This window comes from Eulemur rufifrons, chromosome 15, assembly GCF_041146395.1.
Source record: "Eulemur rufifrons isolate Redbay chromosome 15, OSU_ERuf_1, whole genome shotgun sequence".
NCBI classification, from domain to species: Eukaryota; Metazoa; Chordata; class Mammalia; order Primates; family Lemuridae; genus Eulemur; species Eulemur rufifrons.
In genome coordinates this window covers 1,801,475-1,817,523 of record NC_090997.1, presented here as the reverse complement: position 1 = coordinate 1,817,523, position 16,049 = coordinate 1,801,475, and the positions used below count along the sequence as shown (strand labels likewise).

General features: G+C 59.1%; 1 protein-coding gene across 3 annotated transcripts; it reads right to left on the bottom strand.

The window, feature by feature from the left end:
* Positions 1–361: 361 nt before the first annotated feature.
* On the bottom strand, positions 362–15,443 carry DDR1 (discoidin domain receptor tyrosine kinase 1). Of its 3 annotated transcripts, XM_069488954.1 has the most exons (18): positions 15,316–15,443; positions 11,334–11,460; positions 11,139–11,241; positions 10,699–10,927; positions 9,152–9,299; positions 8,815–8,914; positions 8,178–8,364; positions 7,822–8,068; positions 7,259–7,354; positions 7,013–7,164; positions 6,134–6,299; positions 4,717–4,827; positions 3,413–3,657; positions 3,157–3,284; positions 2,736–2,954; positions 2,047–2,281; positions 1,396–1,545; positions 362–1,279 (listed from the first exon to the last, which is right to left on the bottom strand). In XM_069488954.1, exons 2-18 carry the CDS (start codon positions 11,416–11,418, stop codon positions 1,139–1,141), a joined length of 2,742 nt encoding a protein of 913 aa, XP_069345055.1. In that variant the 5' UTR covers positions 11,419–11,460; positions 15,316–15,443; the 3' UTR covers positions 362–1,138. The 3 variants fall into 3 exon arrangements, with proteins under 3 accessions (XP_069345055.1, XP_069345056.1, XP_069345057.1); XM_069488955.1 differs by lacking the exons at positions 4,717–4,827; positions 15,316–15,443 and adding an exon at positions 14,831–14,842; XM_069488956.1 differs by lacking the exons at positions 4,717–4,827; positions 15,316–15,443 and having other exon boundaries at positions 11,334–11,466.
* Positions 15,444–16,049: the final 606 nt, after the last annotated feature.

Sequence of the window (16,049 nt, the reverse complement as noted above, 5' to 3'; positions counted from 1 at the left end):
ACTGTTTCAATTGGTTTCCTTCGTAATCCTACACATTTTATTTTATGGGTTTTAAAACAATTCTGAGAAGGAATCAGACCTCTCCAGACTGCCAGAGGGGTCCATGGCGCCGGCCTGACTGAGCCCCCCCAGGCCCCCTGCAGCGGTGCTGAGCTGATGAGGGGCCGGGCCATGCAGAAACAGAACAGGATGTTGGGCAAATAGGTGGTGGGAAATGGAATGGGGAGAGGAAGGAAAAAGAGGAGAAGGAAGACAGGAAATGGGCCAGGAGTGAGGAGCAGGAGGAAGATTTTATCAAAACCCCAGAAAACACACAGCTGTGGAAAACTCAACCTTTATTATTACCTGCCTAGTGCAGGGGATTAAAATTGCCTCAAGCTAGGTCCATATATTAGTGTAAAAATCTGTGTCTCTCCCCCCAAAAATGTACAAACCCCAAGTGATTACAGAAAAACCAATATGGCAGCTACAATAGAGATGTCCAACCCCAGGGCCACAGGCCACTGCTCCCTCTTTCCCCCTAATCTCAGTATTTACTCACAGAATCGGACAGGCTTAGAGAAGTTCTAGCTACAACGTGGCAGGTGGGAAGCTGGGCTGACTGAGGGCTGGGGCAGGGATCACCCCAGGTCCAGTGTTCCAGGTGGTGGAGGAGGAAGAACCCAAAGCTGAGGACAGTTGCAGGAGCAAGCACAAGGGAACAGCTTTCTCCCCCTCTTGTCCTCCTCCCTCCCTCCAGATTCTCAGCCAGTGGGGTCCAGTGTGTGACAGGAAGAGAGGCTGGGGGCACAGCCACCTCTCCAGGAACCAGTGTTGTCCAGTGGGGCCCAGGAGTTCCGACGGGCCATGTCCAGTGTCTGCCCTATATTTGCCCTCACCCTTCCCCAAGGACGGCTAGAGGGGTCAGAGAGGTCCCATCCACAGGGCCAGCTGGGGGCGGTGGGGACTTCTAGGAAGGAAGAACAGGAAGGAGATGTGAGCGTGTCCAGGCAGGCCCAGCCCACCTGCAGTCACTGCCTCTCTCAGAGGTGCCGGGTCAGGAGGGGAGTGAGGTGGGGGGGCCGTTGGCGCCTCTTGTTTTAGTGTCGCTGGCTTCCCCTGGATGGCTCGCTGAGGGAGGGGCAGCTGACGCTGTGGTTCACACCGTGTTGAGCGCGTCCTCTGCCAGGAACCGATGCAGCTGGGCAAAGGGTGGTCGCTGCTCGGGCTCCCGGCTCCAGCACCGAAGCATCAGCTCATACAGGCCCTGTGGGCAGGCAGGCGGCCTGGACAGGTACACCTGCATTGTCACCGTGTGAAGGAGGGGCAGGGGACAAATGCTCTTTAGTCTCCAAGATGTCCACGTCATGCCCCCGCCCCGACCTCACACCCACCTTCCCTTCCCTCCGCTCTGACCTGCCGGCCCTGGTCGCGGAAGAATTCCCCTGCGTTCTCGATGACTTGCTCGTCGGTGAGCTGCCCAAAGGGCTGGGCCCTGCAGAGCATCAGCACCTCCCACAAGGTCACCCCAAAGGCCCACACGTCACTTGCAGTTGTGAACTTCCCCTGGCACACGGAGAAGGCAACAAAGGCAGAGCAGGGCATCAGGCATCACACCGGGGGAGCCCCACATCCACTGCGGGCCGCACTGCGGCCTGAGCCCTCCCAAGCCCAGGCCCTCCAGTCGCGGGCCCACCTTTCCAAGCAAGCCCACCCCTCTCCCACCGGCTCTGCCTTCTCTCTCCACAGTCCCCCTCCTGGGCCCTGGCCCACCCTCGTTTTCTGGTCCTGACCCTATCTCCCGCCCAACCCCTTCTGTCTCCAGCTTCCTCCCTCCCCTCATCTCTGAGCTCTGTGCCACCCCGACTCCATGCCCCCCTTCCTGTCATACCACCGTACCACTGCACCCTGCTTTCTCCAGTCCCGTGAGCCAGGGGGACCCTTGCTTTACAGAGGAGGAAGCTGCAGCCCAGAGGAGGCAAGTGAGTGGGGACGCCAGAGCTGTGAGTGGCAGCCGGTGCTCTCCCCACCTGCCTGACCCTGCTGGCCTGTCTCCGGGGTGCTCACCATGAGGATGCACTCCCAGGCCATCCACCGGATGGGCAGCACCGCCCGGCCCTGCACGCGGTAATAGTCCCCGGCGTAGAGGTTCCGGCTCATGCCAAAGTCAGCAATTTTGATGGTGAAATTCTCCCCAACCAGGCAGTTCCGCGTGGCCAGGTCCCGATGCACAAAGTTGAGTGTGGCCAGATAGCGCATGCCCGAGGCGATCTGGGCCGCCACGTGCAACAGCATTGGGTAGCTGAGAAAGGGGGCCCACAACAGAGGGTCATGGGGGGCAGCTTCAGATTCCCATCCAGGAGACCAAGGGGAGCCCTCTCCCCGAGCCGAGAAGGAATGCCCACATGCCCACGCAAGGCTGCGGGGCTTCCACTCAGCCTCTCTGGCCCATCCAGCCCTAGGGAGCTCTTCTTGCACTACGCTCCCCAATCTGGACATGGGCGGAGGAGGCTGAGAGAGGGCAGACGGGAAGTCACCGCAGGGCTCAAGTTCCTCCCTGCCCTCACACCGTCATTTCCAGCCTCTCTGTCCACGGTCTTGGACTAACATGTCACACGTTCCTTGTGCCAGTCCCTCCCGGAACCCCTCCCGACCTCCCCACCCCATGCTGCCCTCTTTTCCTCCGGGCTGCAGTGAGGGGAGAGGAGACCCCTTGGGGAGCTCTCAGGGAAGGCCCAGGCTGGGCGGGTGGGTACCTGATGGTGGGCCCCTGGGCAGCCTCCCCGTCCCCAGGGGCGCCCTCGGCCGCCTTGTCCTCCAGCTGGTGGGCACTGAGGAACTGGTTCAGGTCGCCATTCTCCATGTAGTCGGTGATCATGCAGAGGGGGTCGTCCTGCACACACACGCCCAGGAGCCGGATAATGTTGGGGTCCTTGAGCCTCGACATGATCTTCACCTCCTTCAGGAAGTCATTCCTGGAGAGGCAGGGGGCAGGTGGGAGGAGCGCCCAGGGGGCGGCCTGCACCTGCCCTTCTGCTCAGGTGGACCAGGCGCCCCCACCCGCAGCACGAACGCAACCCCCTCTCCAAGACAGCACCCTGGGTCCGTCTGCACCATAGCTCTCGCTAGGTTGCTCCCCACCCTCCACAGCTTCCAGACGCCATCCCTGGTCCTCACCTGGCATTCTTGGTGGCATCTGGCCGTAGGATCTTGACCGCTACCAGCAACGGTTGTCCCTTGCGCACATTAAGGGGGAAATCAAGACTGACCAGATCTTGAGGGCTCTCCACCTCACACAGGTGCACCTGGAAAAAGAAGATCTTTTGATAGGGGGTCTCAACAAGGTTCACCGAGGTCACAGGGTCAAATGGGGCAACACGGTCACAGCTGACCAAGGCTCCTGGCTGGGGGGCCATGCAGGCATCCTCCTTACCTCCCCAAACTGGCCCTCGCCAAGCTTCTCCTTGAAGCGGAGCCGCGACCGAGGGAAATCCACTCTGGGGGGCCCATCCCCGACCGCCCCTGGGGGCAGCGCGGGCACAGCATAGGTGTTGCCCCCAGTGACGCCCTGCAGGGTGACAATGTCAGCCTCGGCATAATGGGGGACGCTGTTCTGGGGAGGCGGGGGCAGAAGCGGGGCACCCGGCTTCTCAGGCTCCATATAGTCCCCGCTGCAGGCTGGGGGGTGAGGGGAAGAAGACAGGACGAGGCATCAGGGACAGCGCCTGAGAGCAGAGTTCTCCACACCCCCGCCTCCCCGAAGCCGGTCTCCAGTCGGGTGAGAGACTGGCTCTGCCCTGTATCTTCCCTGGTATCCACCCACCAGCCTCAACAGACAGCACGCCCACCTGGGGTGAGTTAGCTGTTCCAGAGGTTTTCAAGGCAACGGAAATGGCTGACGGAAACTGCCATAATCTTACTCTAGGCATCTCCCAGCACATCCCATGAGACCCTGAGATAAGTCCCGGTTGGAAGAGACTTCCTCTGCCCACCTTGGAAGAAGGATGGTCCCAGCAACCAGTCACCTTCCCTTTACAAACCCTCGGCCCGTTCTCCACCAGCTCCCTCCCCGCCAGCTACTCTACCTGCTTTCAGCCTGGCTCCTACCGCTGCACCCAGACCCTCCCAACCCAACACACCAGGCTCAAAGACAAGCAGAGACAGGCACACAGAGGGAGAGGGTGACAGTGGCTCACAGCCCCAACACAGGTGTGTACACACAGGAGAGGAAGCAGAGCTGTCCCCTCTTAGCCCCGGGGAAGGGGCCACAGTGAGAAGGCAACACCGAGGGGGGGAGGAGCAGACAGAAGGGTGGGGGCAAGAGCCTTCACCTCTGGGACTGCAGAGAGAGGACACGTGGGGGACAGGGCAAGCGCCCAGGGTGAGGCCCTCCTCCTGCAGCTCTAGAGAGGGGAGAACAAAGGAGTCACAGGAGAGCCTGGGGCCACCACAGCAACCTCCTGCCTAGCTCTGGAGAGCTGAAGAGATGGCTGGAGGAGGAGGAGGGGCAGAGCTGAGAACCAGTAAGCTTTCTACTCCTCAGTTCAAGGGGGAGTCCTTAAGAAGGAGCAAGCAGCAGCAGAGGTGAGCTAACGGCACAAGAGCTTCCTCCCTGGGAGCTCGGGAGAGCAGAAGAGGCCACAGTGGGGCGAGGAGGGAGTGCAAGGTGTGAGGGCTTTTCCCTGCCCCAGCAGAGGTGTAGGGAGGCTGGCGGAGCCCAGGGGCAGAGGGGCTTACCCTGGGTGTTGGTGGGTTTGGCCCAGGCGGGTGTGGGGGGGCCGGGGCCTCGAGGGGGGCGGGCGTAAGTGGCCAGAAGGAGGCGGTAGGCTGGATTGGAGAGCAGCAACGCTGTCGGGAGAAGGAGGGGGGAGACACGGGGAAGGGATGAGACTCAAGGCTGGACAGACAGGGAGACCCAGAATAGGCCAAGACCAGGGCTGATGGGAATGACTGTACTAAGAGACAGAGACGGGACAGAACAAGGACCTGGGGAGTGACGGATAGCTGGGTAGATGACAAATGGGTGGACAGACAGATTGAGGATGGTGGGAAGGACGAATGGATGATGGCTGGATGATAAACAGATATTTGAATGGTTGGATAGATGGACAAATGGGTGCATGAATATAGAAATATAGACGGATGGATTGATGAATATGGATGGATGAATAATGGATGGACGGTAGGATGGACAGCAGGATGGACGTTAGATGAATGGATGATGGATGGATGGATGGATGGATGTACAGACGAACAGGCAAATGAATGTATAAATATAGATAGAAGGATGGATGGGCCGGGCGTAGTAGCTCACGTCTATAATCCTAGCACTCTGGGAGGCCAAGGTGGGAGGATGGCTTGAGCTCAGGAGTTTGAGGTTGCTGTGAGCTAGGCTGATGCCACGGCACTCTAGCCCAGGCAACAGAGCAAGACTCTGTCTCCAAAAAAAAATAAAAATAAAAAGAAAGATGGATGGAAGGAACAAACATGGTGAATCTAGGAGAAAGAAGAGGGGCAAGGGAGACACAATGAGAGGGTACAAAAAGAAGCCAAAGACGGCCGGGCACAGTGGCTCACGCCTGTAATCCTAGCACTCTGGGAGGCCGAGGTGGGAGGATTGCTTGAGGTCAGGAGTTCGAGAACAGCCTGAGCAAGAGTAAGACCCCGTCTCTACTAAAAATAGAAAGAAATTATCTGGACAACTAAAAATATATATAGAAAAAAATTAGCCAGGCATGGTGGCACATGCCTGTAGTCCCAGCTACTCGGGAGGCTGAGGCAGGAGGATCACTTGAGCCCAGGAGTTTGAGGTTGCTGTGAGCTAGGCTGACGCCACGGCACTCTAGCCTGGACAACAGAGCGAGACTCTGTCTCAAAAAAAAAAAAAGAAAGAAAGAAACCGGAGAGATGGAAGTGGGACAGAGATGGGATGACAGCACGGGGCAGTATGCGGAATATGTGGGACGTTTTGGGCAGAGATTATGTGGTAGGGACATGGACTGATATAGACAGTACCCAGGGGCACAGAAATAAGAAAATGAGTTGAGAATGGGGAAGACAGGAAAAGAAGAGAATGGGAAAGGAGAGGGGAAGGGATACGATAAGAAAACAGGCAGAGAGGACGGAGCTGGGCCTGGAACGAGGCAGGTCTTACCAGAGCCGCTGGGGACACAGGGAGCAGAGTGGGGCGGATTCCCACGAGGCCGGGGCTCCTGGTAAGGGGGTGGCTCTCGAGGACCTGGGCGGTTGTTGATGAGTATGGTGTCCCCAGGGACAGAAAGATGAACCGTCAGCTCCTCTTCCAACACCCGCCGCTCTGCCTGGTCATGGGAGCGGGAAGGGTTAACTGCGGCCGCTGCTCGGCACAGGCTTCCCGGCACTTTCCTACCGCCATGCCTACACGCTGTGCCTACGTTCTCTCCCTTAGCCCTCACAACCGCCCTGTGTCTGTAGCCACATCGGCGCCATCTCATGTAAAGAAAGTGAAGTTCAAGAGCATCTAAGTAAATTCCTTGATGTCCCACAACGGGATTCCAGCCCAACTCTGACCTGTTCATGATTAGCAACCTTCACGCGATCACCCCACTGGACTCTGGCTGGGAGACGTGGCTCGGGCTGTGCCCGGCCTTTTCCGTTTCCCCTCCGGCTCCGCTCTCCACCTGCTTCCACCGCCCCTGCCCCCGAGGCTGACCGGCGCAGACCGAGTGCACAGGCCTGGTTTGGGCTGGCCAGAGCGGGCCCCCGCAGGAGTTTGGCGGGGACAGAAAGTGAGGTCAGGGTTTGTTTTCTCACAGGCCCTCCGTCGGGGAGGACCAGAGCCCACCGCCCCTGTCAAGCGCCCTCTCCAGACTCACTCCTCCCGGGTCCTGGGACCTGCCCTACTCCTAGGACTCCCACACACCCTGCCTGCACCTTCGGAAGTGGTCTCTTTACGAGCCCTCCTCTCGCGATGCTACCGAGGCTGTGCCCCGCAGCCCCCGCCGGCCCCTGCACGCACACACGCACACACACGCACGCGTCGCGCGCTGCCCACCTTGCCGAGGAGCCTGCGCCAGTGCAGCCGCCACAGCATGAGGGCGATGATGAGCAGCAGCAGCAGGATGATGGCCACCAGGCAGCCGATGAGGATGGCGGTCGGGCTCCCCTCGGCCTTGGCCACGGGCTGCTGGCCCCTGGGCTCGAGCTCTGGCAGAGGCAGAAGGGTCAGCACCGCAGGAGGGGGGGCCGGGGAGGGACAGCGCGCAGGGTCCACACGCCCAAGGGGGCCCGGGGTGCTCACCCAAGCTGCTGAAGTTGGTGGGAGGTGGGCCAGGCGGCCACCAGGGGGCTGGCGGGAAGGTGCCCCCCAGAGCGAGAGAGGAGTCGTTCACCACATCTGGGGAGAGGCAAGAGAAGAGAGGAGGGAGTCAGAGGGCAGGGAGACCCAGGGAGGCGCTGAGCTGTCAGAAAGGGCGGGAGCAGGGGTGACTCAGTCACAGCTGGAAGGCCCCAGCTGGAGCGGACTTTAACCCTTACTTGCTGGATGGTGGGGACGTGGAAGGCTCCCGGGGGGAGCCCAGTATGAGGGTCCTGGGTGTCGGGAGGCTTAGAGAAGAGGCCATTTCTCAACTAGTACAGAGGAGCCCAATACCTTCACAACAGTACCATCACACTGGCTCAACATCAGCATGAAGGAAAGACAGAGACATGCAGGGAACCAGGGGCAGAAGGGGCACCCTGGCTGAGAAGCCTCACAGGTGACAGACAGGATGCCAGGCTCGGGTGTTTTGGGGGCACTGCAGGGTTAGGAACCAAGTCAGCTGGCAGTCCCACGGCTGGGGGTCGGCGTACCCAGGGGCTTACCAGAGATGAAGGAGATCTCACTGAAGAGTAACCAGGGCCCCGCAAAGAAGAAGCGGCACTGCAGAAAGCGGCCCACACGGCCGCCCAGGGGCACCGACACAGCCCGGGCTCTGGGGTCCCCCAGGCTGCCCCCCAGGTTGTGGCGCATGGGCTCCCCCTCCCAGGCCATGGCAGGGCCCCGCTTGAAGTGACATTCTACTCCTCCAGGTAGGCGGGCTCCCAACGTGTGCATGTTGTTACAGTGGACCTGGGGGAAGGGAGGAGGGACACAGGGTCAAGGCCAGGAGCGCCCTGGGGATGCCCCAGCAGCACCTAGCCCAGCCTCAAAGCCCTCCCTGAGAGCTGGACTCACTCACCTGCATGGCCTGGAAGGCCCTCAGCCGGTCAAACTCAAACTCCATCTCCACGTAGCCGCTGGGGAAGCTGCGGTTGCTCCATCCCACATAGTCATAGCCTGGCCAGACCCGCAGCTCCTGGCTCTTCCTAAAGTCATCCAGCCCCACCACGCCGTCTGCCAGCTGGCCCAGACCGCCGTACTGCAGCCTGGACAGGAGGGCACCAGGAAGAGGAGAGGGGAAGAGGGTCTTGACATCCAGGTGCTATGCCCCCACTCCCAGTGGCCTGGCCCCCATCCACTCGCCCCCCACCCCACCCTAGTGCAGCTCACTCCTCCCTTCCCCCCACCCCACCCCCAGGACTATCACAGGTACTTTGCAGGTCACACCTGGAAGAGGTGCCATGTGATCTGTGATGTATCTATTGTGACAATTTCCAACAAATGTGTGTTAGCAAAGGGGTGCCTTTTCCTAATTTGCACAAAGTGTCATATGGGCCAGTGGCCACCCTGCTGTCCTTCAATCCCACTCCTGTCCCTTGAGGCCCCACCTAACAGATACCTCCCCCCAGTTCTTCCATCTCACTGCCCATCAGCCCCCCACACTCTGCCCTCCCTCCCATCCCAGGCCCCCATCCTGCCGGGCCTGTTCCCCTCACCCGCCAACAGTATGTCCGTCGTAGGTGGAGTCGTTGAGGTACACGGCCTCTGACAGGTACATCGTCTGCCCCGCAGGGGCGGTGTAAGACAGGAGTCCATCTGGGCAGGGCGGGAGAGCGGTGTCAGGCACGAAGCCTCCGTCCCAGCCCTGCATCAGGCCAGGCAGGTTTCAGGCCCCTTTCTCTTATCCCTCCGCTTGCCCACTGGTGTCGGGGAGCGACCCCTCCCCGCTCAGAGTGATAGCTTCCCGACAGGAGGAGGAGGATCCCGGATACCCAGCTCCACGTTCCCCGCCCACCAGGCCAGGAAACCGTCCTCAGGGGCTGCTCCACTCACCCCTCCACAGGCAGCCGTACAGCTCCACCCGCAGACAGACGCTCATGACCCGGTCAGCCCGGGGGTAGAAGCGAACCAGTCGGGCGACCATGGGGGGCCCAAGGTCCTTGAGCACCACTCCCTCAGGGTCCTCGTTACCTGAGATCACCTGGGTGCCAGGAGGCAAGGGTGGACAGGTGGGAAGGGCTCCATGTCAGAGCTCACTTCCCAGCCACCAGCTGCTCCCTGCTCCAGCCCACGGTGGCCACTAAGAGATCCGTCAAGGGCGGCACCAGGCACACAGCACCCGGGGTGCAGCCAGGCATCTGGAGCAGAGACTCTGACCCTCTCCCAGCCCTGACAGTCTGTCCTCAGGCTCCAGGCTCAGCTCCCCGCTCTCCTTGCTCGCTCCATCCATTCATCGCCAAGACATGCATCCCACTGTGCCCAGATTCTACCCAGTCCCCACAACCCTGGACCCCTGCCTCAGCTTTCCCGCCTGCTGCACTCCTCTGTTCACTCAGCAGCAGCCGGCTGAGAGCCCACTCTGTGCCGAGCCTGTTCTCAGTGGTGAACGTCAGTCCCTGCCTCCACGTGATTGAGATTCCAGCTGGGGAAACAGCTGTGAAGAACAGGGGGCAGGGTGTGGGGACAGAGCAGTGAGGTGCGGGGTTCCCTGTGACATCCTTCCCCTCCGGGCTGGAGGGCAGCGATGGGGTTTCTCCTACTTGGAATCTCAGTCCTGCAGGGGCAGAAAAGGCTCCGTGGGGACACCCTGGGGAGAACTGAAGGGAGCGAGGGAGAGCCTGTGAGGGGGAGGAGCTTTCCAGGCACAGAGAACAGCCGTGGAAGTGTCCTGAAGCAGCGGGAAGGGGCCCTGGCTTGTTCCAGGGGCAGCAGGAGCTGCAGGCAAGAGCCAGGCCAGGCCGGGCTAGCTGCACGGCAAGGGGCCCAGCTTTTGCTCTGGCAGAGTGGAAGCCAGTGGAGGGGAGTGAGCCAGCTGCACCTATCTGATTTACATGTTCTAGGGTCCACTAGACGTAGCCCCAGGTGGAGGTTTGACTCCAGGCAGAAAAGGGCAGAAACAAGGAGAACAGTTTGGTGTCTACTGCATTCATCCAAGGCTAGGGCAGGGGAGTGGAGTGGTGAGGAGTGATCGGATTCAGGAACGGCCAAGGAGATAGAACAGATGGCCCTGCTTATGCTTTGGAAGAAGGAGGGGAGAGAAGCAGAGGGATCGGGGATATCACCTTAGTTTATGGCCTGGGCAACTGGGCAATGGTGGCACCATTTCCTGAGCTGGAAAATGCTGGGGGAGGAGCGGGTTTGGGGTGGGAGTGGAAGTCAAGTTCAGCTTGGGAAGTCAATGGTAAGTCTGAGACGCCCATTAGACAACTAGATGGAGAGGTCCAGAGGTGGTCAGGTTTGCAATACTGGATGGAGCTCAGGGGCAAGGCTTGGCTGGAGGTGATATGAACTAGAGCGTCATCAGTGTACAGGTGGTGCTTAAAGTGTAGCTGGAAGAGAGGAGAGCCAACCTCCCCTGGGCACTGCCCCATCTGCCTCACCTCCTGACCCCAGCGGTCTCTCCAGTCCATCCAGCGGTGGCCGTCCCGGGAGTAACGCAGCCGGTAGCTCCGGGAGAACTCCTTGCCCAGGCCCCCGGCATGCCGCCCCTGGGTGCCCACCAGAGCCACCAGGTGCAGCCGCTGTAGGTCCACCTGCAGGTACTCCTCCTCCTTGGGAAACACCGACCCTGCAGGGCACCATGCCCCATCCCCATCACTGCTCTCCAGCCTGGGAGGGGGAAGGAGGTCATAGGGAACACGTGGCCCTTGGTCTGTCTCTGTCTCCAGTATTCAAGCACCCCCAACCCCAGACTCCAGGAGTTTTATTGGCATGGGCCCTCTTGAAGCCTCTTGGCTTGGGCAGAGGAGTTGGAAGGGCACGCAGAGGTCCCAGGAGCTCTGCTTGGGGCAGCCCCAGCTGTGCCAGGTGTGCCACTTACCTGCTGTGGCGGGCAGCAGTGGAGTCTGACCAGGAGCTGGAGGCAGAGATGTCACTGTCCGGGATGGTCCGGTCCTGCATGCCCAGGGCATAGCGGCACTTGGCTGGGTGAAAACAGGCATGTGACAGGTCAAGGCCCTCAACTCTCTGCCTCTCAAGCCCCACCCTTCAAGGGCCCGTGATTCAGTCTCCTCACCAGGGTCAAAATGTCCCTTCATGTCAGCATCTCCAGTTGCCACCAAAAGCAGCAGCAGTAGAAAAGAGAGGGCCCCTGGCCCCATAGCTCTTGATCCCTCAGGCCTAAGGGGGTGGGGACAGCATCTCTGCAGGGGACGAAATGGGTAGTGGTTAAGTTAATCAGAGGGACTGAGTCACAGGCGACAGCAATAGACAGAGACAGAATGGGCCGCTTTGGGGACAACAGCAGTAAAATGATAACAACAGGAATTGTTTAACAGCATCAAGGATATTTTTAGAATGTTTTCCATGTGCCAGACACTAGGCTAAACCCTTAAACAGAATCCATAATTTTATCTTCACAGTCCCTTCTTAAGGTAGATACTATTACATTTAACACATGAAGAAACGGGGGCAGAGATCAGTTTAATAACTTGCCTAAAAAAGCCCATTCTCCTGATCAATAAAGGACAAAACACCCCATAAACAATGGCTCTGATCAAACATCTGTAAAAAATGTTTAACATATACAGTAAAAAAGGGTTGATAATTATAATAAATTAAAGCCTCTTACAAATTGACAAGAAACATATAAACAACCCAATAGAGAAATAGCCAAAGCATCTGAATAGTCATTTCATAGAAAAGCAAAGCCAAATTGCCAGCATACATTTTTTTTAGTCAAATTCACTAGCGTCAGGGAAATACAAATCAGATTGACAAAGTATTTCTTAAGGCTGCAACATCTCTAGGTGGTAGAGAGTGACGAAAAGGAAGCCACCATCTACAATGGTGGAAATGTAGCACTATCATCCATGTGGAAAGTGATCTAGCAATATCTACTACAATCAAAAATGCACATCCTCTTCAACAGAGCGTTCCCTCTTCCAGTGATCTAGCCAGATGGAGTGGGAGAAGCACCGTCCAGAGATGTTTGTTATGCACTTTTTGTAAGAGCTCAAATCTGTAAGCCATGTGAATGCCCACAAAGGAGGGGCTGGGGGAAAAATTAAGGTTCACGGACTACTATGCAGCTATGAAAAGTAGCAAAGTAGCAATAAATCTGACAGTGCAATTTCCTGTGCAAGTGTTGACTATAAAACGCAAGATACAGGGGTGGAGAGAGGGCAAAGAAAAAAGACAGAAAAAAAGCAAGATACAGAAGTATGAAAAATTATCCCACCTTTTGAAAACAAAGAATAAAGAAACCTCCGTGTTTGTATATACACCCGTATGTACGTCTAGAGAGAGGGGAGACATAATAGACTATAACAATAAAACATAACATGAGTTAACATGAACGAGGAAAAAGAACAAAAAGCAAACAAAAAGGGTAAAGACAGGCTGATTGTACTATTTTTCTAAATCCTGTAACATAGGGCAACATTGATGCATTTATGTAAAATCATGTGATATGTAAAAAAATTAAAACAATATAAAAATTATTTTGATTTTTAAAAAATAAAGGTGTCCCAGAAAAGGCTGGGCAACTCCTTGTGGAGGATATGATAGAATTAAACATCGGATAAGTCTGGGCCAGCAGACCCTGGTCCCTCCAGCTAGACGCCCAGAATTCTAAAGTGGGGAGCCCAGCGCCTCCAATCTTACTGTCCTCTACAGCCCTGTGGCCCAGCAGCGTCGGCAGCACCCAGAATCTCAGCCGCCCTGGACCTGCTGAATCGGAATCTGCATGATCCCCACTGATCTGTGCCCATTAAAGTTGGACAATCCCCTCTCTCTTCCTCCCAGGCCCAGTCAGCTCACTCCACCTAAAACCATTCCAGCTGGCATCTCCTCGCAAACCCAAGCAACTCCTCTCCCCGCCCCAGCTGTAGGAAAAGTCATCCTAACCTGTGCTGGTCCCAGAGCCCTGCACTGATTCTCCAGGCCCTGGAATCCTGAGGGACTTCCGACACCTCTCACAGCCCTACCCCACCCTGCATCCCGTCCCCAGCTCTCCCTGCTCTGCCTTCCCCTCCAGAGACCCAGACATCCCCTCTCCAGTTCCCTCTTTCAGAAGGTGGTTGCCTCTGGAGGAAGAGCCCAGGGCTGAGGAAAAGCTGAGTTGCCTTGGAGATGAGGGTGGGTCTGAAGACCAGGAAGCCAGGTCACCCCAGGAGGTAGGGGGAGTGGGGGATACTCCCCCATCCCTTTGTCCTCTTCCAGCTGCTCCCACAATGCTCTAGGGCAGGAATGTAAGAGGCAGCTGGGACCCCAGAGCTCTGAAGCAGCAGCTGAGGGGGATGCCTGAGTTGCAGGGGAAACTTGGTTATCAAAGGACAGGCTAGAACCAGACAACATCATGCCTGGTCCCTTGGGGTCCAGCGCCATGGTGCAGGGGAGCAGGCTGCCGGAGTCCCAGGAGACTGGTCTGGAATTCCTGGGTGCCACTCTCCACCCCCACCTCTCTCAGGGAACAGCAGGACTCTTGTTCCCCTGAGAAACCTTCATGCCTATCCCAGATGAGTCATCAGAGCCAGACAGAGCCAAGAGGAGCCCCGGGCAGAGACACAAAGACAGGCAGGCAGAGGATGGAGGCAGGGGGAGACAGAGCGAGAAACACAAAGCAAGAGGTGACTAGAGCAGGCTCAGAAACACGGGGCACAGAGCCAAGCAGAGAAACACAGATGAGCAGAGAGACATCTGGGGCAACCCGTTTCCCAACATCCCCAATCACCCCATCTCTCTCCACTGCGTCTTGACCCCACCGTCACACACGTGGTCAGGCCCAGAAACCTACCCAATCCCACCCTACCCTGCCCCATTACAACCAATCACAAGCCAGGGCCAGGCCACCCAGCCACAGGCCCTTCACTCTCCCCGGCCCCCCTCCACACAACGCCACCCTCACAGCTCTGTACACACACACACACACACACACACACACGTGGTAAGACACACAAACTTACTGAGCTGGCTGTAAACACTGGGGCTAAATGTGGCACACACACCCCTCAGTGTCTCAGACAACCCCTCAGACAGACTTCCAGAGACAGGGCAAGCAGCCACCCACTGCACACATCAACGCCATCCACACACCCTGGCATTCTTTAAAGTCCAACCCCGTCACCTAGTGAATAGCCACCTTCAGACACCTGTGAACATGAAATGACAGACACCACATGCTCCTGTGACCAGAAGACAGTGTGAGACACACACACTCGGGCTCTTGGGCACACGATCCCCAGAGAACTGGGCCCACCCCGTAACACACAAGGGTGACCAAGCCAGAAGGAAGTCAAGGGTGCAGGGAACAGGTGGACAGTTGGGCGGGAAAAGTGACAGTCGGATCAAGAGCCATTTCTCTGGTTCATTTCCCTATACATTCTGCTTTCACCTGTCTCCACTGCATCACTCAATTCTGGAAACATCTACACCCCTCAGCACCAGTGAGCCAGAGCCCAGACCCTGGCAGGGGGTGGAGGTGCTGGAAAGGAATGTCCAGCCAGCAGGGGACCTGTGGGGTGAAGGCTGGGTGGGGGGCCAGGGTGCTGAGCCCCTGGGGGTGGTGCTCACTGGCAGTGACATTATCCCTGGCCATCCAGCATGGAAGAGCGGTGTCACTGGTAGGTTAGAGTGTCAGTTCCTCTCTCTGCTGGGCTGTGGCCAGGCTGTCCAACTGGGGGTTGGCTGGTGGAGGCTTAAGGGCAGAAGCCCGCAGGGACTGGCCAGGTGGCGGGCAGGCCCTTTCTCCAGGAGCAGATGAGATGACTCAGTGGGGCTCCATGGGAGCACCTGTCCTCCAGGCCTGTTTCTCCACGCTGAGTGAAGGGGGCCTTTCTCAGTGCTGGAACACGGTCTTTCACGGAAGTCAGGGGCTTTCCCCGTCTTCAGACAGTGAGCCAGAGCATGGGGAGGCGGGCAGGTCGGACTGAGAAGAGCTGGGCAGCCAAGTTCAGCCCGGGACGTCCTGCCTCCCCGCCTGCCAGCGCCCTCCGGCCGCCGCGCCTCCCTGAGCCCCAGGCCTCGCCCCGGGGGTCCGCCGCCGCCGCTGTCCCTACCTCTCATCGCGCTTCCCGGCAGACCCAGGCGTGCGACCGCGGAGCGGGGCCTCCTCGGCGGCTGGGCGAGGGGAGGGGGGGCGGAGGGAGCCAGGAGCCGGGAGCGGGAGGCGCCGGCGGGGCTCGGGTGTCGGGAGGCGGCTCCCGCGAGCAGCTGTCTGGGGCCTGTTCCGGGGAGAGGAGCCGGGGCTGGGGCGGCATGGGTCCAGGCACCGCCTCCCCCTCGCCTCGGCTCCCTCCCCTCCTCCCCCCGCTCCTCGCTCCCTCCCCTCGGCCTTCGCGCGGCGGATTCGGGCTCGCGGCCCTCCCTTCCCCTCCCGGACCGAGTCGTCCCCGCGGCTCCCGCGCCCGGCGCCGCCCTCCGCCCGCCACGCCCACCCGCAAGGCCCGCGCGCCCGGCCTCCCCCAGGTAACCAGCCCCCGGCCCCTCCCCGGCGCGGCATCCCGCCGCCGCCGCGCGCTCCCGGGCAGCCGCGCGGCTGCGGCCCCGGCCCGCTGCGCACCGCGACCCCACCTACTCGCAGCCCGCCCGGCTTCCCCACGAACGACAACCTCCGGAGCCGAGGCCCCCGGCGCGGCCGCAGCCCGGCTCAGGGCCTCCCACACACGCAGGCCCCGCGAGGGGATGGCGCCCCCCTCCTTCTGGGCTTGGTTCCGGGAGAAAAGCGCAGGGAGCTGCCCCGGGGCACAGAGGAAGGAGCAGGTTCCCACAGGCCCGGCGCCCCGCCCCGCTG

Bases quoted from the DNA above. Each gene is read 5' to 3' on its own strand.
- DDR1 (XM_069488954.1), bottom strand. From the start codon at position 11,418: ATGGGGCCAGGGGCCCTCTCTTTTCTACTGCTGCTGCTTTTGGTGGCA. The intron at 2,282-2,735 runs GTACCCACCCGC...CCCCTTTCTCAG, and splicing joins GCCCAGGGGCCCACCATCAG to CTACCCAATGCTGTTGCACG. The intron at 1,546-2,046 runs GTGAGCACCCCG...TCCGTGTGCCAG, and splicing joins CCTGGGAGTGCATCCTCATG to GGGAAGTTCACAACTGCAAG.